Source organism: Bison bison, unplaced genomic scaffold, assembly GCF_000754665.1.
Source record: "Bison bison bison isolate TAMUID 2011002044 unplaced genomic scaffold, Bison_UMD1.0 scf7180017864476, whole genome shotgun sequence".
NCBI classification, from domain to species: Eukaryota; Metazoa; Chordata; class Mammalia; order Artiodactyla; family Bovidae; genus Bison; species Bison bison.
In genome coordinates, this window is record NW_011495037.1 from 1481459 (window position 1) to 1505929 (window position 24471).

At 45.1% G+C, this 24471-nt stretch overlaps 1 protein-coding gene across 1 annotated transcript in view; it reads left to right on the plus strand.

The window, feature by feature from the left end:
* The first annotated feature begins 6027 nt into the window (after positions 1–6027).
* Positions 6028–24471, plus strand: part of LOC105004483 (aminopeptidase Q) — a 129198-nt gene continuing 110754 nt past the window's right edge. Inside the window, exons 1-2 of the mRNA XM_010862104.1 lie at positions 6028–6199; positions 10238–10502. Coding sequence (XP_010860406.1) covers positions 6028–6199; positions 10238–10502 — 437 coding nt within the window. The remainder of the gene's footprint in view (positions 6200–10237; positions 10503–24471) is intronic.

Consider the following 24471-nt stretch of genomic DNA (forward strand, 5'->3'; position numbering starts at 1 on the left):
CAGAGTTGATTTCCTTTAGGGTTGACTAGTTTGATCTCCTTGCAGTCCAAGGGATATGTGTATATATACTGGTTAGTATACACAGAAACAATTCTCTACTCTGTCAGCTGAGAGGGTCTAGAAGAAACCAAAAGGAAAGAAGTGCTAGATTCCAATAACAAAGAGAACACCCAGCACCAGATCTTAGATTCTAAATACCATCTTTCCATAAAGGGGAACAGGACTCACTGGAGAAATGTCTGATCGTAGGGCTGGGACGGGAATACACAAGATGAACCTGGAGCATCTTATGGTGCCAGAAAGTGAAGAAATGCTCAGAAAAACAAGACAGTCCATAAGTCTGTTTCTCCATTGTTGTCCTGTAAATAAATTCTTCAGTACCATTCTTCTAGATTCCGTATATATGCATTAGAATACGATATTTATCTTTCTCTTTCTGACTTAGGGGGAGAGATGTATGGAAAGAGTAACATGGAAACTTACATTCCCATATGTAAAATCGATAGCCAAAGGGAATTTGCTGTATGTCTCAGGAAACTCAAACAGGGGCTCTGTATCAACCTAGAGGGGTGGGCTGGGGAGGGAGATGGGAGGGAGGTTCAAAAGGAAGGGGATATATGTGTACCTATGGCTGATTCATGGTGACGTTTGACAGAAAAGAACAAAATTCTGTAAAGCAATTATCCTTAAAAAAAAAAACAAGACACTGGGTGTATGTCAAAGGGAGTCAAGGACTGTCTGAAAGCAGTATCCATGGCCAAAGCTGAAACAATTGGAACAGCAAAATAAATAATGTAGTATTGGATTATAACCCAAAGTACAAAATAAATACCTTTGAATCCATACTGACACAAATAAATGAGTAGGTAAATAAATAAGAAGAGACAAATTTTCTGCACAAAAGAATTTCAAGGAATTCCTTAGCAGTCTAGTGCTTAGGGCTCCTCACTTCCACTTGCAGAGGGCCTGGGTTCAATTCCTGGCTGGGGAACAAAGATCCCACAAGCTGAGCATTGTGGCAAAAAACAAAAACCAATTTCAAATAATTTATGTAGGGGCTATATTCTGAAATTAATAGAACATAACTCTTTATCCCTTAAATATGGGCTGCCTAGAGTGACTTCCCTCCAAAGGGTACAGTTTGGAAAGGAGGACAAGGTGGAAAAAAATCTGACAAACACCACAAACACGGCCGCAGATGTAGTCAAGGTTAACATCATCGGCGATGTTGATAGCATATACCCTGGACATGGTGGTTGAGAATGGCACTTTATCTTTGCAGTCTTCCTCCCAAGCATGCTAACTCCAGTCATGAGAAAAGCATCAGACGGACCCAAACTGAGGGCCAAGCTATGAAGTATTCTGACCCACGTTCTTCAGAATTCTCAAGTCTATAAAAAACCAGAAGAACCTGAGGGACTTGTCACAGACCACACGAGCCTAGAGAAGTGACGACTTACTGTAATGTGGTGTCCGGTCAACAGATGAGTCCCAGGGACAGGAAAAGGACATCAAGTGAAAACTAAGGAAGTTTGAATAAAGTACAGAATTTTGTCAGTAATAATGTTCATTAGCCTTGACAAATTATCATTAGTTTTGACAAATGTATTGTTGAGGTCCAGGGCTGTCCCCTGGTAGGTCAGACGGTAAAGAATCCTGCGGTGCAGGAGACCTGAGTTCAATCCTGGGTTGGGAAGATCCCCTGGAGAAGGGAATGGCAACCCACTCCAGTATTCCTGCCTGGAGAATTCCATGGACAGAGGAGCCTGGCGGGCTACAGTCCAGGGTGTTGCAAAGAGTCGGACATGACGGAGCACACTTAGCGCTGTCCAAAAATATACCTCAATGGCATATTGATTGCTTTGGACTAAAGTTACTTGAGAAGCTGCTGGTGAAAAAAAAATTTTTTTTTAAAAACTGACTCTGACCCCGTCTTTCTGAAAGCAGGAAATAAATCTCCCAAGTGAAGGTATCCTCCCACCAGGAGGATAGAAAGCATCCTGGTCACCAATTAGGGAATTCAGGGCTGGGAAAGCTGTGTAAACAAACTGTTGCTTCTTCATTCAGTCTGCTACTCCAAGTACAAGCCCCTTTGTTTTGTCAAGTCTTCACAAATGACTGTTTCTTTGTCTAAATATGATTCATAAACATTTGCTTTGGTCACTTTGGGGATTCTAGTTCTATGAGACCTCCATGCATACAAATTAAATTGTTTTTTCCTCCTGTTTTTTTCTGTCTTGTATCAGTTTAATTACCAGACCAGCTGAAAGAACTTAAGAAGGATAGGGGGCAAATTACCCCCTCATCAGCAGTATCCTAATGGAGGATACTAACGGAGTATGGGGACTAGTGGGGAGTATTAACAATGGGGACGACTGGAGACAGGATAGCTGGGCATAAGGGAACCCTCTGTACAATCCTTGCTTCTTGCTTTTGTTTAGTTGCTAAGTTGTGTCCGACTCTTTGTGACCCCACGGACTGTAGCCCGCCAGGCTCCTCTGTCCATGGAATTCTCCAGGCAAGAACACTGGAGTGGGTAGCCATTTCTTTCTCCAGGGGATCTTCCTGACCCAGGGATCGAACCCGGGTCTTCTGCGTAACAAGCAGATTCTTGACCGCTGAGCCGTCGGGGAAGCCCAGTGTGTACTGTAGTGTGTATCTATTTCATATACAGTAGCTAACCCCACACTCCTGATTTATCGCGCCCGTGCCTTCGCCGTTGGTACTGTAAGATTGTTTTCTACATCTGTGACTCGTTTCTGTCTTGTAAGTAAGTTATTCGTGTCTTTTTTAGATTCCACAAATAAGTGACATATACTTGTCTTTCCAGGTCCATCCATATTGCTGCAAATGGCACTATTTTGTGTCATTTTTTATGGCTGAGTAATATTTTATTGTTTATACATAGCACATCTTCTTTATCCATTCATCTGTCATTGGGCATTCAGGTTGCTTTCATGTCTTGGCTATTGTGAATAGTGTTGCTGTGAACATTGAGGTACATGTGTCTTTTCAAATTAGAGTTTCCCTTTTTACCAGCTCTATGCCCAGGAGTGGGACTGCTGGATCATATGGTAACTCTATTTTTAGTTTCTTAAGGAACCTCCATAATGTTCTCCATCAGTGCATCAGTTTACATTTACACCAACGGTGTAGGAGGAGTCATTTTCTCCACACCCTCTCCAGCATTTATTATTTGTAAACTTATTGATTTTGACCGTTCTGACCAGCGAAATGACACTTAAAAAAATTGAAATATAGCTGACAATACTACATTTGTTTCAGGTATACACACAGTAATTTAATAACTTTATAGATTATATCCCATATAAAAAGTTACTATAAAAGATTGATTATATTCCCTGTGTTATACATGATATCCTTGTAAGAGCTATTTTATAGCTAGTGGTTTGTACCTTTTGATTCCACTCACCATTTTGCCCCTCTCTCCACCCCCCTTCCCTCTGGCAGCCACAGAAGGAAGTTTGTATGTATAATTCTCTGTATCTGTGTGTTTCTGTTTCGTTTAGATATTTAGATTCCCCATGTAAGTGAACACACACAGTATCTGTCTTTCTCTGACTTATTCACTAAGCATAATAATACCTTCTAGGGCCATCCATGTTGCCGCAAACGGCAAAATTTCATTCTTTTATATGGTTGAGTAGTATTTCACTTTGGTGTGTGATCTGTTTTTCTTTATCCATTCGTCTGTCGATGGACGCAGGTTGCGTCCATACCTTGCCGATGGTAAACAATGCCCCACATACACACGTGGGAGTGCATATATGTATTTTTTTAATTAGTGTTTTCATTTTCTCCGGATAAATACCCTGAAGTGGAATCGCTAGATTGTATGGAAATTCTATTTGCAAACTTTGAGGCGCCTCCGTACTGGTTTCCGTGATGACTGCGCCAGTTTACGTTCTCTCCAAGAGCGCGCAAGGGTTTGTCCGCCACATTTTAAGGACTACTGTTTCTAACTAATGAACTTTGTGGTGATGTTCTGAACTACTTGAATTATTTTTAATAATCATGTTATTTTTATCAAAGTATTGAAGTCACTATGTTTTTTAAATAAAGGCATTGAAGAGAGAAGTACCAGTCATCAAGAACTCGATGCTATCTTAGTTACGGTAGGAAAGGAACCAACGTAGTTCCCTTCTGTAAGGATTTATAGGATACTTGGCTCAAGAGAGAGCTTGCTAAATTATCATAATCCATCGGTACATTTAATGTTGTTACCTTTTTGTTGTTACTTTCATAATCTAAAAAAACAAAAAGCATTTAAACATTTTTCCTGTGAAAACTCCCTCCCCCCCCCCCACACACAAAGGGTCTTAATTGTGTGATTTTTGCTTCCAAGATACATGACTTTTACAGCCAGCCACGATGGGGCAGAGGCGGGGGCGGGGATGGGGGGTGGGAGGTGGTGTGCTCTGTTATTACCACTTCAACCCAATAGGGTTCATTTCTTTTGTGGTCAAGAAGTAAAGCATATCTAAAGGCAAACAGTACATTTAATCCAGAGTACTGCTACTGCTAAGTCACTTCAGTCGTGTCCGACTCTGTGCGACCCCATAGACAGAAGCCCACCAGGCTCCCCCGTCCCTGGGATTCTCCAGGCAAGAACACTGGAGTGGGTTGCCATTTCCTTCTCCAATGCATGAAAGTGAAAAGTGAAAGTGAAGTCGCTCAGTCGTGTCCAACTCTTAGTGACCCTATGGACTGCAGCCTACTAGGTCCTCCGTCCATGGGATTTTCCAGGCAAGAGTACTGGAGTGGGGTGCCATACAGCTCTGCCTAATAGGAGAGGTAGGGCTGACATAATACAAATAACTATTTCAGGAGGATATAATTGCAATAAGGAGTTGATTGTGAATAAATGAAAAGACAAAACTTGAGAAGAATCACTCAATTTTTCTCTCTCTATCCCTCAAAGCAGAAAAGGCAGCCAAAACTCTCAATTTCTAAACTTCAATGTTATTTGAAGGAAGATTCTAAAACCTTAAAATTTTAGCACTGGAAGAAATATTCAATAAAAAGAAAAATATTCAAAATCATTGAGCCTGATCCCTTTACGTTACAAATGGAGGAACAGAGTGTTCTGTGTGTTCGGTTTTAAGGAAACCTGATAAACCCAATTCTGCTTACGGAACAAATAAATCAGGAAGTTATTCTAACTTTACAAAATGGTCCAGTGCAGTATTCCTTTAAATGTGTTCCCCATATGTTCTCCCCCTGCGTATGTTCTTAAAGTATAATTCAACTTATAAAAGTGGAATTCACCCACAACCTTTAGAATTCATTCCTGGAATGTCTCCTGTGGACACAGCTCTGTGCTAGGCACTACAAGCATGGTGGAGGCAGACTCCAGCTCCACTGTGAACTAATAGGAGACCCTGGAGAAAACACTGATCCTGCGGACAGATTGATACAATGTCTAGAAATCATCAGAGTCCATCCACAAGGAACAACCACCAGGATCTGAGTGTCACTTCCACTCCCTGGCGTCCCCACCTTCCTCCCCATCGTGGCTGTCTGTACATCAGGCCAAGAGCCCACAAACGTCTGGCTAGAACAAGTCAAGTGTTTGCTTATGTATATTTCCAAGGAAATAAACCAACCTACACAGAAATGAATTCGAAAGTAGAAAATATTAAAATTCCTCTAAATCTTTTTCTTTTCAATTGGCCTTTATTTTGGACTTTTTAGTGAGTGTGTGTCTTAGTGCTTTAATTCACCCAGATTACTGAAACTGATACATTCTGGGTTTAGATATGACTCTGCTCTTTGTCTTCTTAGGAGTATGTTAAGATTTTACTAGCAGGGTGTTAAAGCCCACCTAAGTGTCAGTCAACACTCTTCTGAAGCCTCCACCCTGAGAAGGTGTTTGCCTGCAGATGATCCCAGGCTGACACAGTTCCCGGAGAATTTGTAACCAACAGACCAACTCTAGGGCTAGGACTAAAATGAAAAGATAGCGTAATTTCTCCTTCGTTTACAGCAGCAGCACACCATGCGCACATGACTGTGATCGTTTGTAAAGGGCTGATAATTGGGGTTGTGATGATGAAAGTAAAGCGTCACTTACACCACAGCACTGCTACCCCTGGGTCTGTGACGGTGATGGAGGGATCCAGACAGATCCAACAGGAGCTTTGTGGAGAGTCGATTCAAAGGTTTATAAAACATCCAGGTACGTTTCTAAATAATAGATATTCAAAATGCATCTGTTCCCAGTTCTATTCCTGAAGCTCCTGTCTCCCAGCCTCACAGAATCTGCAGTGACAGGGTTTTTCTTGTTTAGTGGGTGTCCAAGTTTCAGATTTGAAGTAGTTAAGAAAAGCAAAGCCCAAGAACAAAAAGAGGGAAGAAGAGTCAAGGTGAGTTCAGATTTCTAAAGACGCCGTGTTTCTGGCCAGAGGAAAGGACGCATTTTGCCAGTTGACTTCACGGAATCCAGACTGGGCCCAGAGACAAAGGGAGCAGATGGTGGAGCTTCCTCCTGGATTGTGTGGCCAGGATTATATCCCATGGAATCTCCAACAACAGTTCTCTGAGAGATGGGAACTCGTCCACATCCTCTCTGTTCCCGCACATTCTCATTCAGAGGGAATGATGCTGAGGCTGTGTGCCCTTCTGGTATAAACGGGGCTAAAAAGGGCACTGTGTTCCTGGTGGGCCCTGGGTCCCAGGAAGGCCCTGGGCAAATCCTCCACTTCTGGGAAGACCTGTTGCTGTTCAGCCTCACCCATCCCCTCCCTCTTCCTGTCCGTCAGACCTGCCTTCCTCACCGCGTGGAGAACGCTCCTGGGTTTTTTCTAGAAAGGGTCAGTACACAGCTCTTATCTGCGTGTCTGGCCCACATCCACATGCCCTAAGCAGACTAGAAATCTCAGCAGGCTTGAGGGCAAGTCAATGAAACACAAGCTAGGCCCCCTAACATTTCACAACCATGATGGACTCACAGAAACCAAATGTAAAATGAATTCAAACGTCAAGAATGCGACTATAAAACTTTGTGAGGGGAACATTAAGATCATATGTGGAAAGCTGATGGATCTGTTCTGATTTGTTTAGAAAGAGCCCACAATCTGAGAGAGAAGGTGTGAAGAGAAGAGAAGGTCAGCTTGAGCATTTCATAGCCATTCATCTCATGAAAGAGCTCTTAGGATGACGTGAATCTTTAATTCAGTGTAGTCATCTGAGTGGGTTCTTAGAGTAATAGCAACAACAATGTGTATGAGTTATATTGAACTCAAGTTTTCATAGGTTTATATAAGCTTCTTTTTTAAATGACATAATCTTGTCTTTCCAACTAAATGCAAATTATAGGAGATGAGAGGCTGAGTCTTAGCCTCTGTGTCCTCTGCTGTGCCTGGGCCACCTAAGCAACTGGTGAGTGCACACTTAGTCGCTCAGTCATGTCCACCTCTGTGCGACCCCATGGACTGTATCCCACCAGGCTCCTCTGTCCATGGGATTCTCCAGGCAAGAGTACTGGAGTAAGTGGGTTGCCATTTCATCCTCCGGGAGGTCTGCCTCACCCTAGGACCCACCCATGTCTTGTGTGTTGGCAGGTGGATTCTCTACTCCAGAGCCACCTGGGAAGCGTGAGTGGCTTGTAGTAGGTGCGTAACCCAGAATGGAGCTGGAGGCGCTCACACAGCTAAAACGGACCTGAAGAAGCATCTTCTTCTCTCACCCCCGTTAAAGCAGGTGCCTTCTCTAACTTTCCTGAAAACATAATCCTCTTTCCTCTTATATATCATTGGAAGAGACGGACTGTGAGCCCCCCACCGCAGAGTCTGGCCAGGTAATCAGTTTGTATACAAACTGATGCATAGCCGAGCTGATTGCTCAAGTACTGAAATGCTTTCGTACCTGTTGGAAAATACACACTGCCATAAGCCTCGGAAGGTTCTCCCTCTGCCACCCAGGCTCTGCCCCAGGACCCCCAGACCCCACTCCCCATCCATGCTGACTTGCTAGGACTGCTGTAACAGACGACCACACGCTGGGTGGCCTCAATGAGAGAAATTTACTGTCTCACTGACATCAGGATGCTGGCAGGGTTATGCTCCCTCTTAAGATGCCCAGTTCAGTTCAGTTCAGTCACTCAGTTGTGTCTGACTCTTTGTGACTCCATGGACTGCAGCACGCCAGGCCTCCCTGTCCATCACCAACTCCGGGAACTTGATCAAACTCATGTCCATCGAGTCGGTGATGCCATCCAACCATCTCATCCTCTGTCGTCCCCTTCTCCTCCTGCCTTCAATCTTTCCCAACATCAGGGTCTTTTCCAATGAGTCAGTTCTTCTCATCAGGTGGCCAAAGTATTGGAGTTTCAGCTCAGGGAAAGGTCTATTCCAGACCTCTTCCACAGTTGCCTGGAGCTTGCTGCCCATCTTTGGTGTCCATGGCTTATAGACACATTGGTCTGATGATCTCTGCCTTCATGTTAGATGGTGTCCTCTCTGTGAGTATATCTGTTCAAATGTCCCCTTTTCATATTGGATTAGGAGCCTGCCATCCTCCAATATAATCTCATTTTAACTAACTATCTCTATAATGACTCTGTTTCCAAATAAGGTCACATTCTGAGGTACTGGGGGTTAGGACTTAAACATATGAATTTTGAGAAGGACACAATTCAACCCTTAACATTATTTATCAAATAAAGTCAACACCTGGCCCAACAGGAGGTCTCCAAGGCCCACTACGTTCTCATCCATTCTGATTTGTCCATTCATGTGATGTAGAACTTGGTTCATAGTTTGAATATTTCCTTGCTTTCAAGAAGTACATTCAGTGCTGATGGATCGATTGACTTCCTAAGAGGTGTGTGTAAAATTTTTGTTCCACATTTGGAAACTACTGGGAATGCTACAGATGAGTCTATGAGGGCTTCCAAGCCAACTCCAGGCTTAGAATTCCATCTTTACTTTATACCAGCTGGTGCATGAGGGGTACCAGGGTCTCTGGAAAACAGAGACCCTCAGAAGCTAATGGCAGCATGCTGAAGGAGATTCTTAGGCTAGAGACGTTTGGCATCCAGCCAAGGGCCTCTGAATTCTTGACGTGTTGGGATGAGCCAGGATGGAACCAGGGTGTCTTCACTGGTAGAAAGGAGGCCTGCAGGGGCTGAGGAAGTCTCTTGCAGAGCCGGGAAGGCTGGTAACCCGCGAAGCCTTAAGCAAACAGGGTCTCAACTCTGGACGCATTTATTGGGCCCCCGTTTTCTCCCAGGCATTTTCCGGGTCTACCAACCAGGACAAAATTCCTCAGCATGTTTTCTTCTCCAGTTTATGCAGAGTTGTTCCCGTTGTGGTTGTATTTACAAGTAACTGTCACAGAGTGGGGCCCAGATCATCTTTCATCTTCCCTCTTTTCTGCTAGAACATCATAACAGTTCTGATCTTTGACTATCACTTAGAAACTTGAAGTGTCCCTTAAGGGGGTCTTGCTGTGCGAGTGTGGAGGATAAGACACCATCTGTGTCCGGGGAGGGTGCAGGGCATGAGGGAGTCGTGCTGGGGAATTTTCAATCCTTGAGACCAGGAATTCTCAACTGTTTCCTTTCCAAGTTTAACCACAGCAGTTCCTGAAAAAAATAAATTAAAAAATCTGTTTTGAATAAATAGTGTTCCGCTTCACAACAAGCTTGAAAATCTCCGATATAGGCGAACAGCCAGCCTCCTCAGAGGTGAGACCTCTGTGGTTCCAAGGGGCTAGGGCCTTACTGGGGCACTCATGGACATCTCTCTCAGGTGGGTGAGGGACGGGAGTCAAGCAGCCTCTTTCTTAGCCCAGAGCTCTTGTTTCCATGCCACACCCTCTCTTATTCCAGCCCCTGACACTTAATTCAAATGGAGCTGGTTCCCCTCTTGTTTGATTTTTTTCTACCTGTTCGGGAGCACTGTCCTTTCGAAACTAGGCTCACAGGATCCTGCATGGAGCTGTGGCTTTAGAGGAAGATAGCGCCGGGAGCGCAGAGGAGAGAGACTGCCGAGGTGTAACGTCTGGACAGCTGCCTCAGGCCTCTGCCTCCTTGCAGTGACGGCCTAAAGTTCCGATAACCTCCCTGGATCACTTATTATTTCTTCTGGGCCTCCTGCTTATTCTTTGGTGAAGCCTCTGCTTCTGTACTGTTGGAGGACTGGGGGAGGGCGTCACGGAGCTGAAGGTTTGCATAGCTTTGGGGTCCTGACGGGTCCTGCTCTCTGTCCCTCAGGTTCCCAGCTCCTCCCTACAGAAGAGGCTCCCCACCTCCGGGAAGGAGAGCCACAGGTTCTGAGAAACGCACTGGTGTCCAGGTGCCTCCCGAGCTCACAGCACCTGCAGGCGGGCGGGGCGTTCTGGGAGTGTAACAAGCAGGGACACCCGAAGCCTGACCCTGCCCTGTTTCTCAACAACAGGACCCTCGCGCTATTCCAACGAGGGCTGCCCCAGAGCATCCCCTGCCTCCCCGTTGCGAAGCTGAAGACGGAAAAATCACAGTAAGTCCCCTATATATGAATGAGTTTCATTCTGAGAGCAAACTCCAGCAAAGTTAGCCTAGGTACTAAGGAATGGAGTCTTTCCTACTGTATCAGGAAACAAGGGTGTCACAGTCAGCAGCGAGATCGCAGCCCTCCAGTGTGAGCCGGTGAGCGCCAAGGGAACTGGTAAGGAAAAGAGCTACCAGCAGCCGAAAATCCCATGGACAGAGGAGCCTAGTGGGCTGCAGTCCATGGGGTCGCTAAGAGTCGGACACGACTGAGCGACTTCACTTTCACTTTTCACTTTCATGCATTGGAGAGGGAAATGGCAACCCACTCCAGTGTTCTTGCCTGGAGAATCCCAGGGACGGGGGAGCCTGGTGGGCTGCCGTCTATGTCGCACAGAGTTGGACACAACTGAAGTGACATAGCAGCAGCAGCAGCCGTCAGACTACAGCTACTCTCCATGGTGAGACCGGAGCAAAGCAAGCTCAGGGTGTGAAAACACGGGAGATTGGCCCCAGACAGCTGAGGTGCTTATCAAAGCAATGGTTCCAGTGAACCCAGACTCTTGCATTTTCCCATACATAGAAAGTGCTAAATTCCTTAACTTGAGTTATCTGGCTTCCTTTAATTAATAACAATATTTTGATGTTCAGACTATCTGCCTTTGGTTGCAAAACTTCTCTATAACCTGGCTCCTTTCCCCACGTCCTCAGAGCACCTCTCTCAGGGTTACTTGAGTTGCTGTCTCCTGGGCTTAAAGTCCTAAAAGTTCCCACCAAATGAAACATCACTCCAGACATAAGGTTACGAATAATTTTTAAGTCAACAGCACCCAACTAACACTATTAACTATATAGTACTGTACTGTAATAGGTTTATAATACTTTTCACACAAATAATATATAAAACAAACACAAAAAAATAGAGAAAACCTTTTTAATCTTACAGTAGTAAGGGCAGTAGTACAGTACATCAGCTGACATACAGGGTGTCAAAAAACATTCACAGCCTAGTGAGCAGGCAAGAAGAGCTACTGACCGGAGGAGGGAGAGGGTATGGGAGATGGGAGAGCTGAAGGGTCATCAGCAGTAGGAGATGGAGGGCAAGCTGCAATTTCACTCATGCCTGATGTTGACGACACGGGTTCTGGTTTCTTGCTGGGTTGGAGTCTGTCTGTTGCAGCAGGCAGGTAGCTAGGTATGAGCAGAGAAATGGAGGCAGGGGCAGGAAATCATGCATCTTGTAAGTACGGGGGTCCACAGCCAGACATGCTGAAGCTGAAGCTCCGGTACTTTGGCCACCTGATCCAAAGAGCCGTCTCACTGGAAAAGATCCCGATGCTGGGAAAGATTGAAGGCAGGAGCAGAAGGAGACGACAGAGGATGAGATGGTTGGATGGCATCACCAACTTAATGGACATGAGTTTGGGCAAACTCTGGGCGACAGTGAAGGACAGGGAAGCCTGGTGTGCTGCAGTCCACGGGGTCGCTAAGAGTCAGACACAAATTAATTACAGAACAGCAACACAGGCAGACAAAGGAAAGCAGTAATCTTCGTACCGATGGGCCACCAAACATTTTGGGTGTTACGGGTTCAAGTAGCAGACAAAGAAAGGTGGGGAAAGGTGGGAATCTCCTCTCCTGCATCCCAATGCAAACTTTTGCTCATTGTGCTTCATTACCAGAAGGTTAGCCTTACAGATCTTACTCATCTTGTCCCAACAACATGACCTTCTGATCTAAGTTGAGTAGCGACAGAAATCCCTCCTCCTCTTGGGAAAATGGAGCTGGGATAAAAGTCACGGAAGTCAACCCCCAGACTCCTACTTCCCCAGTGAATATTCTGCCCCTTCATTTTTATGCCCCTCATAACTGGCTTGCCAGAGAGGTCCAAGTGGCAGCTCTTCACTGCCAGCCTGCTCTCCCTCTGAGGGTGGTGGTGTTCATTGTGACCCCATGCACTGCAGCATGCCAGGCTTCCCTGTCCTTCACTGTCTCCTGGAGTTTGCTCAAACTCTGCCTGATGAGTCGGTGATGCCATCCAACCCTCTCATCCTCTGTTGCCCCCTTGTCCTCCTGCCCTCAATCTTTCCAAGCATCAGGGTCTTTTCCAATGAGTCAGCTCTTTGCATCAGGTGGCCTAAGTATTGGAGCTTCAGCTTCCATCCTGCCAATAAGGGTGTATTCTTACTTAAGTAAACTTTCACTTTACTTTCTTAACCTCTCTGCTTCATCTCCAAATTCTTTTACCATGAAGAAAAAACCTCAAATTCACCAGCAACATATCTACACTCTTGAAGAAATGATCCAGTGACATCTGGGTAGTAGCTCTTTTAGATAATACGGCCGCCCTGGATTGCATTCTGGATGGCTGCTATGACCTTCGTGCACCATTCTATGTTCAGATCCTGTGCCTCAAAAAGCTAAAAGTGCCTCTTCAAATAAAGAAAACCCCCTTGCTATTCCCTGGGTTGTGAATCTCTTCAGTTCCTCTGTGAGTTCTTCCTCTTGTCTCTCTTATCCTTTCTCTGGGCCTCCAATTCCATCAGGTCTTCATTGGTAAGCTCCTCATGTTGCACCGAAAGGAGTTCAGTGAAATCGTCCCTTTGCAGATCCACCTCTAGGTTCTCACTGAGGGTTGGTAAGTTGTTTTTTGGACTCGTCATCTGCCTTCTCAAATCCACAGACATCAGAAACAACTGCCCGGTAAAGTACAGAAAAGCACAGCTTCCTGTAGAGGACGCACACACGTGACGATGCACGCCAGACACGTGAACTAACTTGTGTGGTTGGACGTGTGAGCACGTGTTTGCACTCTGAAAGTTCACGGCTTGAAGGTTCCTGTGTGGGGAACTCAGCGTACTTCATCTCTAGCAGGTGTTTCAGCACATTATTGTATTTTTAGGTGCAGTGCTGAGAGGATTCAGTTAGTCTGGAATAATTTCTTTGGAATTGTAAATGGTGCTGCTTGGTATAATGCGCTGCAGTTTTCCTTTGGCCCGTTCCACTGTGGCCCTAAGGAATTCCTCATAAAGACACATCTGAAAATGTGCCTCTTATGGGTGTGTCTGAATAATGTTTCTGTATTGGACACCAGATACCAGATGAAGGTTCAGGACATAGAATGTTTCTGACTCTCTTCTTGATTTGAGTTCCCTACCTTCAAAGACTCGGGGCAATCCCCTGCAGAAGGAAATGACAGCCCACTCCAGTCCTCTTGCCTGGAAAATCCCATGGACAGAGGAGCCTGGTAGGCTACAGTCCATGGGGTTGCACAGAGTCAGACACGACTGAGCGACTTCGCTTTCACTTTCACTTTTCACCTTCAAAGAAGAAATGCAAGTACACTCAATAGTCCCAGCCTTCTAAGCTGGGGAAAAAATGATATAAGTACTTCCCTGAATTTTTGGTCATAGTAAAAGGCAAGAGATTGGGGCAAACTTGCATGCATTAAAGCTAAATTACAAGGGGAAGTGGGCAAGGGGCAAAGTTAGAATCTAGATGTTTTTTCCTTTGATGGGTGGTGGGGTGGGGAGGGGAAATGTTTTTTTAATTTTAGTGACATATAGTTGATTGACAATGTTGTGTTAATTTCTACCATACAGCAATGTGATTCAGTTATATATGTATGTATAAATATATATATTCTTTTTCATAATCTTTTCCATTATGTTTTATTACAGTACATTGAATACATTTCAGTGTGCTATAGAGTAGGACCTTGTTGTTTATCCATTCTATATATAATAGTTTACATCTGCTAATCACAAACTCCCAGCCTTTCCTCCACCATCCCTCCTCCCCACTGGAAACCACAAGTCAGTTTTCTATGCTGTGACTCTGTTTCTATTTCATAGATATGTTCATCTGTGTCATATTTTTAGGCTCCACATATAAGTGATATCATATGATCTTTGCCTTTCTTTTTCTGACTTACTTAGTATGATAATCTCTAAGTCCATCCATGTTGCTGCAAGTGGCATTATTTGGTTCTTTTTCATGGCTAACATTGCATTATGTATTGTACCGCATGTTTATCCACTCATCTGGTGATGGACATATAGGCTGCTTCCGTATCGTGGCTGTTGGGAATACTGCTGCAATGAACATCTGGGCGCGTGTTTCTTTTTTAATTACAGTTTTGTCTGGATATATTGAGAGGCCCTTGGACAGCAAGGAGATCCAACCAGTCCATCCTAAAGGAAATCAGTCCTGAATATTCACTGAAAGCACTGATGCTGAAGCTGAAACTCCGATACCTTGGCCACCTGATGCGAAGAACTGACTCATTTGAAAAGACCCTGATGCTGGGAAAGATTGAAGGCAGGAGGAGAAGGGGACGACAGAGGATGAGATGGTTGGATGGCATCACCGACTCAATGAACACAGGTTTGGGTAAACTCTGGGTGTTGGTGATGGACAGGGAGGCCTGGTGTGCTGCAGTTCATGGGGCCGCAAAGAGTCGGACAGGACTGAGCGGCTGACCTGAACTGGATATATACCCAGGAGTGAGACTGCTTCACTGACTCTGTGCTAAAGCCTTTGACTGTGTGAATCACAACAAACTGTGGAAAATTCTGAAAGAAAGAGATGGGAATACCAGACCACCTTACCTACCTCCTGAGAAACCTGTATGCAGGTCAAGAAGCAACAGTTGGAACTGGACATGGAACCACCAACTGGTTCCAAATTGGGAAAGGAGTACATCAAGGCTATATATTTGTCACCCTGCTTATTTAATTTCTATGCAGACTACATCATGTGAAGTGCCAGACTGGATGAAGCACAAGCTGGAATCAGGATTGCAGGGAGAAGTATCAATAGCCTTGGATATGCAGATGACTCCACCCTACTGGCAGAAAGCAAAGAGGAACTAAAGAGCCTCTTGATGAAGGTGAAAGAGGAGAGTGAAAAAACTAGCTTAAAACTCAACATTCAAAAGACAAAGATCATGGCATCTGGTGCCATCGCTTCATGGCAAATAGATGGGGAAACAATGGAAACAGTGAGAGAGTTTATTTTCTTGGGCTCCAAAATCACTGCAGATGGTGACTGCAGCCATGAAATTAAAAGACGCTTGTTCCTTGGAAGAAAAGCAAAGACAAACCTAGACAGTGTATTAAAAACAGAGACATTACTCTGCTGACAAAGATCTGTGTAGTCAAAGCTATGGTTTTTCCAGTAGTCATGTATGGATGTGAGAGCTCAACAGTAAAAAAGGCTGAGCACTGAAGAATTGATGCCTTTGAACTGTGGTGCTGGAGAAGACTCTTGAGAGTCCCTTGGACTGCAAGGAGATCAAACCAGTCCATCCTGAAGGAAATCAACCCTGAATATTCATTGGAAGGACTGATGCTGAAGCTGACGCTCCAATACTTTGAAACCTTATGTGAAAAACCAACTCATTAGAAAAGACCCTGATGCTGGGAAAGGTTGAAGGCAGGAGGAGAAGGGGATGACAGAGAACGAGATGGCTGGATGGCATCACTGACCCAATGGACATGAGTTTGAGCAAACTCTGGGAAATGGTGAAGGACAGGGAGGCCTGGCGTGCTGCAGTCCATGGGGTCACAAAGAGTCGGACACGACTGAGCGACTGAACAACAACAGCAATGACAAATCTGTTTCCATTTTTTTTTTGAAAAACCTCCATACTGTTTTCCCTAGTGGCTACACCAACTTACATTCCCACCAGCAGGGTAAGAGGGTTGAGGTGGGGAATTTCTACCTAGCAACAGTCTTGAGGTCCTGGACCAGCCATGTCCTTTGCACGTGATTGGTTGTTTTGCTGCATGGTAACTTTTAATACTGAGACATTTTGCCCTAACCTAAGAAACAAATCATCTTAGCCTGGATTCTTCAATGAGTGGAGGCGGAGGTAGAAACTTATGTGCTTTACTATTTTGTGCACCCCCAGGAAAGGAGTTAGGGAATGGGCTAAGGTGGGGAGGACCAAGATCCAATATAATAGTGTATTACCAGCGCCACAGCTGGTGCCAAATACAACTGATTTCTCAGTCTCACAGAACTGAAGAGAAGGTCAAGAATTTATATTCTGCCTCCTGTCTAGTCAAAGCTGTTTTTTTCAGTAGTCATGTATGGATGTGACTATAAAGAAAGCTGAGCACTGAAGATGCTTTTGAACTGTGGTGTTGGAGAAGACCCTTGAGAGTCCTTGGACTGCAAGGAAATCCAATCAGTCCATCCTAAAAGAAATCAGTCCTGAATATTCATTGGGAGGACTGATGCTGAAGCTGAAACTCCAATATTTTGGCCACCTGATGCGAAGAACTGACTCATTGGAAAATACCCTGATGCTGGGAAAGACTGAAGGCAAAAGGAGAAGGGGGCAGCAGAGGATGAGATGGTTGGCATCACTGACTCGATGGACATGAGTTTGGGTAAACTCTGGGAGTTGGTGATGGACAGGGAGGCCTGGCATGCTGCAGTCCATGGGGTCGCAAAGAGTAGGACACGACTGAGCAACCGAACTGAACTGATTGTCAAATAAGACCTTAACTGCCCACCTCCTTAACCACTCCCCCTTTTGGGTTGTACAAATGTGGGCACTGAGTGGTCCCATGCCTCATCATCATTGAGGAGATTGACGCCCAAGCCAAGAGGATCAAGTTGCAATCAGCAAGCCTATCAGGTTGTTGGAGGCTTCATGGTGGGGGTCGTTACAGTGGAGGCTAAAAGCGACCTCTGACTCCAGGTCTTCCCAGGCCGAGGACTGGGAGTGGGTTTGGCCTCAAGTCTAGGTCGCTCTGGGCTTCCCTGGTGGCTCAGATGGTAAAGAATCTTCCTGTAATGCAGGAGACCCAGGTTTGATCTCTGGGTTCAGAAGATTCCCTGGAGAAGAGAATGGCTACCCACTCCAGTATTCTTGTCTGGAGAATTCCATGGACAGAGGAGCCTGGCAGGCTATAGCCCATGCAGTCACAAAGAGTCATGCATGACTGAGCAACTAACACACACACACACACACACACTGGCTCCAGCTTCTTCACTCCTTGTCCCATTTATATATTTTTATCTTCTGTGCTGCAGTCCATGGGGTCGCAAAGAGTCGGACACGACTGAGCGACTGAACTGAACTGATCTTTTCATCTCTTTCCCCTCGTCCCTAGTTTGGACTAACCCATCCGTATGGTAGACAGTGATAGGCACCATAGAGATCTCTCTTCAAGGAAGCATTTGCTAACCAGCAGTGAGACGTGCAATCAGCAAACAGCCTCTAGCCATCATCTGATTTAGACTCTACCTCACCTGCAGAGAACTTGCTTTTGCCCAAGGCCACGTCCATTCTCAGGCAGTAGTCTACATCTGGTAACTGAACATGGGCTGGCCATTTATTTCAAGGGTATAAATTCTCAGATCTTTGCTTTGGGTAAGTTTTGAAGGGCCGTTTTCAGCCCAGAGTTCCGCACTAGTTTGGCCTATGCCACAGCTTGACTTTTCCCTCAGCTCATTCCTGCTTTATCCTGCTTCCTGTCACAGGTTTTGACTCCTAGTAAATATCTCATCCTGTTTATTTAACTTATATGCAGAGTACATCATGAGAAACGCTGGACTGGAAGAAACACAAGCTGGAATCAAGATTGCCGGGAGAAATATCAATAACCTCAGATATGCAGATGACATCACCCTTATGGCAAAAAGTGAGGAGGAACTAAAAAGCCTCTTGATGAAAGTGAAAGTGGAGAGTGAAAAAGTTGGCTTAAAGCCCAACATTCAGAAAATGAAGATCATGGCATCCGGTCCCATCACTTCATGGGAAATAGATGGGTAAACAGTGGAAACAGTGTCAGACTTTATTTTGGGGGGGCTCCAAAATCACTGCAGATGGTGACTGCAGCCATGAAATTAAAAGACGCTTACTCCTTAGAAGGAAAGTTATGTCCAACCTAGATAGCATATTCAATAGCAGAGATATTACTTTGCCGACAAAGGTTCATCTAGTCAAGGCTATGGTTTTTCCTGTGGTCATGTATGGATGTGAGAGTTGGACTGTGAAGAAGGCTGAGCGCCGAAGAATTGATGCTTTTGAACTGTGGTGTTGGAGAAGACTCTTGAGAGTCCCTTGGACTGCAAGGAGATCCAACCAGTCCATTCTGAAGGAAATCAGCCCTGGGATTTCTTTGGAAGGAATGATGCTAAAGCTGAAACTCCAGTACTTTGGCCACCTCATGCAAAGAGTTGACTCATTGGAAAAGACTCTGATGCTGGGAGGGATTGGGGGCAGGAGGAGAAGGGGATGACAGAGGATGAGATGGCTGGATGGCATCACGGACTCAATGGACGTGAGTCTGAGTGAACTCCGGGAGTTGGTGATGAACAGGGAGGCCTGGCATGCTGCGATTCATGGGGTTGCAAAGAGTCATACACAACTGAGCGACTGAACTGAACTGAACTGAAATATCTCATATTCCAAACTTCATCTCAGCATCTGCTTCTGGAGGACCCACCCACCCAGCTTCCAATACTGCACGCCCAGAATGTGTCAAATGTGTGTAATGAACTGGAAAAGTTAGGCCATTCAAGAACCTGCGACTTGTCTTCTACATCTAGCCAACAGTGGTCTCAAGGGGCCTAATCCTAATCTCGTCCAAGAGCAGCTGTATTGGTGACAGCAGCAAATTTCTAGCTCTTATTGGTAACACCATATGAAGCTATCTGGGGCCCAGAGAACTCTTGGACAGAAAGCACTGCAATTTCTGCTACTTAGTGTACCAAACAGTGTCTTTGGGGCAGTACCATACATGTGACCTCATTTGTATCTAAAGATTGGCTACATCCAAAGGTCAGGACATATAGGTCATTTATATTCATTATTTGATGGTTGCAGAATACCTGTGCCTTTGTATTTCCTTCTGAGTTACTTACCAAAGCCGTGGCTTCCATGTGTATCAGGCCAGGTAGGAGGCAGAGAGCTCCATACCTTCTTTCTGCCCCCATCTTTGCTCTTTCAGTGTGGCCCCATTTAGCATTACAGTAGCCTAGGGGGTAGGTTTCCCTGGTGGCTCAGTGGTAAGGAGTCTGCCTATAATGCAGGAGACATGGGTTTGATCCCTGGGTCAGGAAGATCCCCTGGAGAAGAAAATGACAACCTGCTCCAGTATTCTTGCCTCATGGCAAGAAAGCTCATAGACAGAGGAGCCTGGTGGGCTATAGTCCATGGGGTCGCAAAGAGTCAGACATGACTGAGCAACTAAACAGTTTAGGGAGTAGTGGGAAGTGTTAGAGTAAAGGCTGAAGAGCCAGGCAGCAATAAAGTATTTTTCCTGATGATTCCTAATTCTGTTGCTCATGCTGGCCACTGTAGGGCAGCGTCAGAGGAGGTTGGCCTGTGCAGAGTCACGGCCTGCCTTCTTCCACGAATGAGACACACAGACATATAGGGTGTGCATAGATGCCCTGGGACCCTCTCTTTAGGAGGTTCACTCTTCCTTCCATCCAGTTTACCTGGAGCCTCTTTACAAGTCTTCTTTCCCAATCAATATATTATTTCCTTCTTTCAAGGGAAATGGTGATGGAGAATTTAGTGTCGGTCAGAACCATCTCCTTTCAATTTCTGTGTTGCTTGATCCAGAAACAGGATAAATGATGCAGAGACACTGACAGGAAGCTAGCTCCCCGTTCGCTCCGTATGAGAGCTCAGACCTGATGGGGTGTGTGTACTTCCAGCATCGAAAATTCCTTCCACGTCCTGCCCTAACTGTTGGCTCCTTTTGTGGAATTGAGGACTGTTAGGAGATCATTGTCTTAACTCCATGAGTAGGCAAGAAACTAGGCCAAGGAGACCCAAAGGGAGACTTGGTGCAGGTGTGGGTGGCGGAAAGAGCTGGAGCTCGTCAGTGAGGACTTTGTCTATGAGACTGTCGTTTCACGCTCTCCTGTGCTGCCTACCTCTCCATGAGGCCTGTGATGTCATGGGAGAAACCCATCATGCATTTTTTTAAATCGTTACTTCCATTGCAAGTCCTTTAGCTAGGAATCATGTAATTTTAATTTTTCTCCAAGAAAATGCCCATCTGGTCAGATTTCATACACCCCTCTGTCTTTGTTTTCTGTTATCTACAATTAATAATAGAAAATATTTACATTTCAACAGTTTTAGGAAGAATTTATTTATTCTTTTCTTTTCAAGCCAGTCAACTTAATTTTTTAAAAGAAACAGTGCTTTTTAAAAAAATTATAGATTTACTTTTTTCTGCACTGGGTCTTCGTTGCTACATGCAGGCTTTCCCTAGTTGCAGGGAGCGGGGGCTACTCTTCGCTGCCATGTGTGGGCTTCCCATTGCCGTGGCTTCTCTTGCCGTGGAGCATAGGTGCCCGGGACTCAGTAGTTGCTGCATGCAAGGTCAGAAGTTGTGGCTCTCGGGGCTAGTTGCCCCAAGGCATATGGAATCTTCGCAGACCAGGGATCGAACCTGTGTCCCCTGCATTGGCAGGCAGATTCTTTTCCAGTATACCACCAGGGAGGTCCCAAGCTAGTGAAATTTTATTTCCATTTTGTGATGTTCATCACAATTGAGAAAATCCTTGGTCCTATCTAAATCAAGATAAAAAGAAACACATAAGAAGGCACTACAGTATATAGAGCTCATCAAGAGAGTTACTGTTTAATCCACGGACTGAAAAGTTAGCTTTCCATACTTTTTTTACCTGTAATGCAGCAGAAGGAGAGACCCTTTCCTATGACATTTGAACAAATAGGGGCTTCAGAGCCCAGCCACGGATTTTTTCAGTTTTATATAAAATACAGATCCAAGTCCTCGCTCTGTTTTCGACCCTGATTCCCTTGTGGCTCCTGGTGTGTTCTCCTGGCTGCTGCTGCCACTGCTGATTTCATAACAGGAACATCAGCAGTACAAGCACGCAGTGTCTTCTGGATCCGTCCAGGCACCCTGCCCTGGCCTGGCTTCCTGAGGGCATCCTCATGGGTCATTGTCCTCTCCCCTCCTTGCACCTCACCTCCCTTTTCCAGATGTTCATGTATTAATACTTGCCAGATCCTTGCTATTATTGCTCTTTAGAGCCCTTTCAGAATACGAAGTGGGCAAGTTTACAATTTAAACCTTATGGGTTTGAAGTTTCAAGTTGTGAACTTAAACCTTTTGGTGATTACTCTTGTCCAAAATACAGCTTCCTGCCCTCGTGAAAAAAAAAAAAGTCTCCAAAGACATTTGGACATGAAGTAGCCATTGCAAAAGCATATATTGTTAGTGAGTTGAATGTAAAGGAACTAGAAACATATGGATTACATTTCCTTTTAAATGAGCATGGTCTTTAAAATGAAGGGAGGGAATGAATTATTTGGTAATATTTAGTTAAGAGGTGGTCAGTATCAAAGTGTCTGAACAGTGAGGCAGAACACCAGGCCTGCTTCAGGCTCCTCCATCCCTGAGCAGCAGGGAGCTTCTGTATTTGGTTCCGCTGAGGCCGGTCCCAGCTGGGAGACGGCCGAGCAATGCAACTGGGTTGGAATTGAGAGGCCGTCACTGTCCAAAGGCATTATTGAATGGTGGGCATTAAACATTCCAAGCCATTGTAGAATATTAGCTACCAGCCAGTCTTTGTAAACAGAAATCCTGCCTAAGTGATGGAGGGCAAATCCCTTTGCTTTTCTGGGCCTGTTTTCTCATCTCAGTTCAGTTCAGTTCAGTTCAGTCGCTCAGTCGTGTCCGACTCTTTGCGACCTCATGAATCACAGCACGCCAGGCCTCCCTGTCCATCACCAACTCCTGGAGTTCACCCAGACTCACGTCCATCGAGTCAGTGATGCCATCCAGCCATCTCATCCTCTGTCGTCCCCTTCTCCTCCTGCCCCCAATCCCTCCCAGCATCAGAGTCTTTTCCAATGAGTCAACTCTTCGCATGAGACGGCCATCTCATCTCAGTGAACATTAAAAAAGACAATGTCCATGAAGTGCCAGGTTCAGACCTGAAATATTCATGACCAGAGATTTATTTGATTCCTCAGTAGAGAGAAAAGTCAGTTTTCATCACTGCAAGAGAGAGATCATAGCCTTTCTTGTATTAGGCCCAATCTGACATAGGCGTGTGTTTTCACAGTGTGTAGAGATTGGTCAGTTTGACACAATGTGTAGAGACTGGCCAGTGATCTGATTTTAAAAACATCTTCAGATCATCAGGTGGGGCTTACCACGATTCTCTCTAGGTATCATCCATTATTGGTTTTCCTTGGATTTTTGCAAACCAGAAACAAGGAGGGAAGAAATGCCAGAAATAGGATGAAGTCATCTGCAGTGTGTGATATTGCCTCACTCATGTCTTAGAATCAACAAGAACAATCTTATAGAGGGTACAGAATCACAGAAGGGCCATCACAATATCTGTGCGGAGCTGTAGGAGGATGCAGATGGAGCTGGGGTGGGTATGGGCTGATCATATGGACTATCTTTGTATCTCCCATGTTGGGTAGATTAGTGAAAGTGAAAATCTAAAATTGAGATTACTAAGAATTACCGCGTAGTCCTTAAGTATAGGACAGTGAACTAGCTGGGGAGGGGCACGTCGAGGTGAGCCAGCCAGGATCTGAAGTCAACACACAGAATTGAAGACAGTATTGTAGTAACAGAAACACTGTATTGTTTAATAACTTGCCACCTAGCCCTGTGAAGAAAATGAACGTCTTTCTTCTACATCTAAACTTGTACAACCTTTTTGAAATCCGGTCTGATGCATTCCTCTGTCATTATAAAACCAGCCCATGTCTCCAGGAAGAGGAACTTTAGCTGACCCAAGAGCATTCTCACATCCTTTGTTTCCTGGTCACTTTTAAAACTTTCTTGTTATTGGTGTTCAGTCTCAAAGTCGTGTCTGACTCTTTGCAACCCCATGGACTATAGCACACCAGGCTTCCCTGTCCTTCACTATCTTCTGGGGTTTGCCCAAACTCATGTCCACTGAGTCAATGATGCCATCCAATCATCTTATCCTGTGCTGCCCTCTTCTCCTTTTGCCTTCAATCTTTCCCAGCATCAGGGTCTTTTCCAATGAGTCAGCTTTTCACATCATGATGTTGGCCAAAACATTGGAGGTTCAGCTTCAGCATCAGTCCTTTCAATGAATTTTCAGGGTTGATTTCCTTTAGGATTGACTGGATCTTCTTGTAGTCCAAGGGGCTCTCAAGAGTCTTTTCCAGCACCGCAGTTAGAAGACATCAGTTCTTCCGCACTCAGCACGGCTCTTCCACTGTGGACTCATTGCCTGTGTCTCAGGTACACGGGTGTGCCTGTGTATGTTTCTTTCTGCCACCAGGCAGGTTCCTCTGTCCACCTTCTTTTTGTCCTTACACTGTAGTCTCCCACTGACCCCAGTAGTTTGCATTATGACTATCATAGATTTATTCCTCTGCTTCATTCCCCATTATCCTAAGTTGCCACATCCTGATGGCTTTTTTCAAAGCATTTTATTGAGATATAGTTCACATATCATGCCATTTTTCCCACTTTAATTGTACAGTTCAGTGGGTTTTTAGGATAGTTGTATAAGTGTGTGACCATCATCACAGTCAATTTTAGAGCGCTTGCAACACCTCAAAAAGAAAATGTGCTCTCTCAAGCTATCCCCCCTGTACTCTGCACCCTCCCATTCTAGTCCCTCCTGCCTCCAGCCCTAAGAAACCTCTACTCTCCTGTGTGTTTCTATAGATTTACCTGTTCTGGACTTTCATATGAATCATGCAGTCTTCTTTCACTTAGCTTAATGCTTTCAAGCTCCATGTGTGTTGTAGTTTATATCAGTGCTTCATTCCTTTTTTGGAGAAAGCAACAGCCCCCCACTCCAGTCCTCTTGCCTGGAAAATCCCATGGACAGAGGAGCCTGGTGGGCTGCAGTCCATGGGGTTTCGAAGAGTCAGACACGACTGAGCAACTTCACTTTCACTTTTCACTTTCATGCATTGGAGGAGGAAATGGCAACCCACTCCAGTGTTCTTATCTGGAGAATCCCAG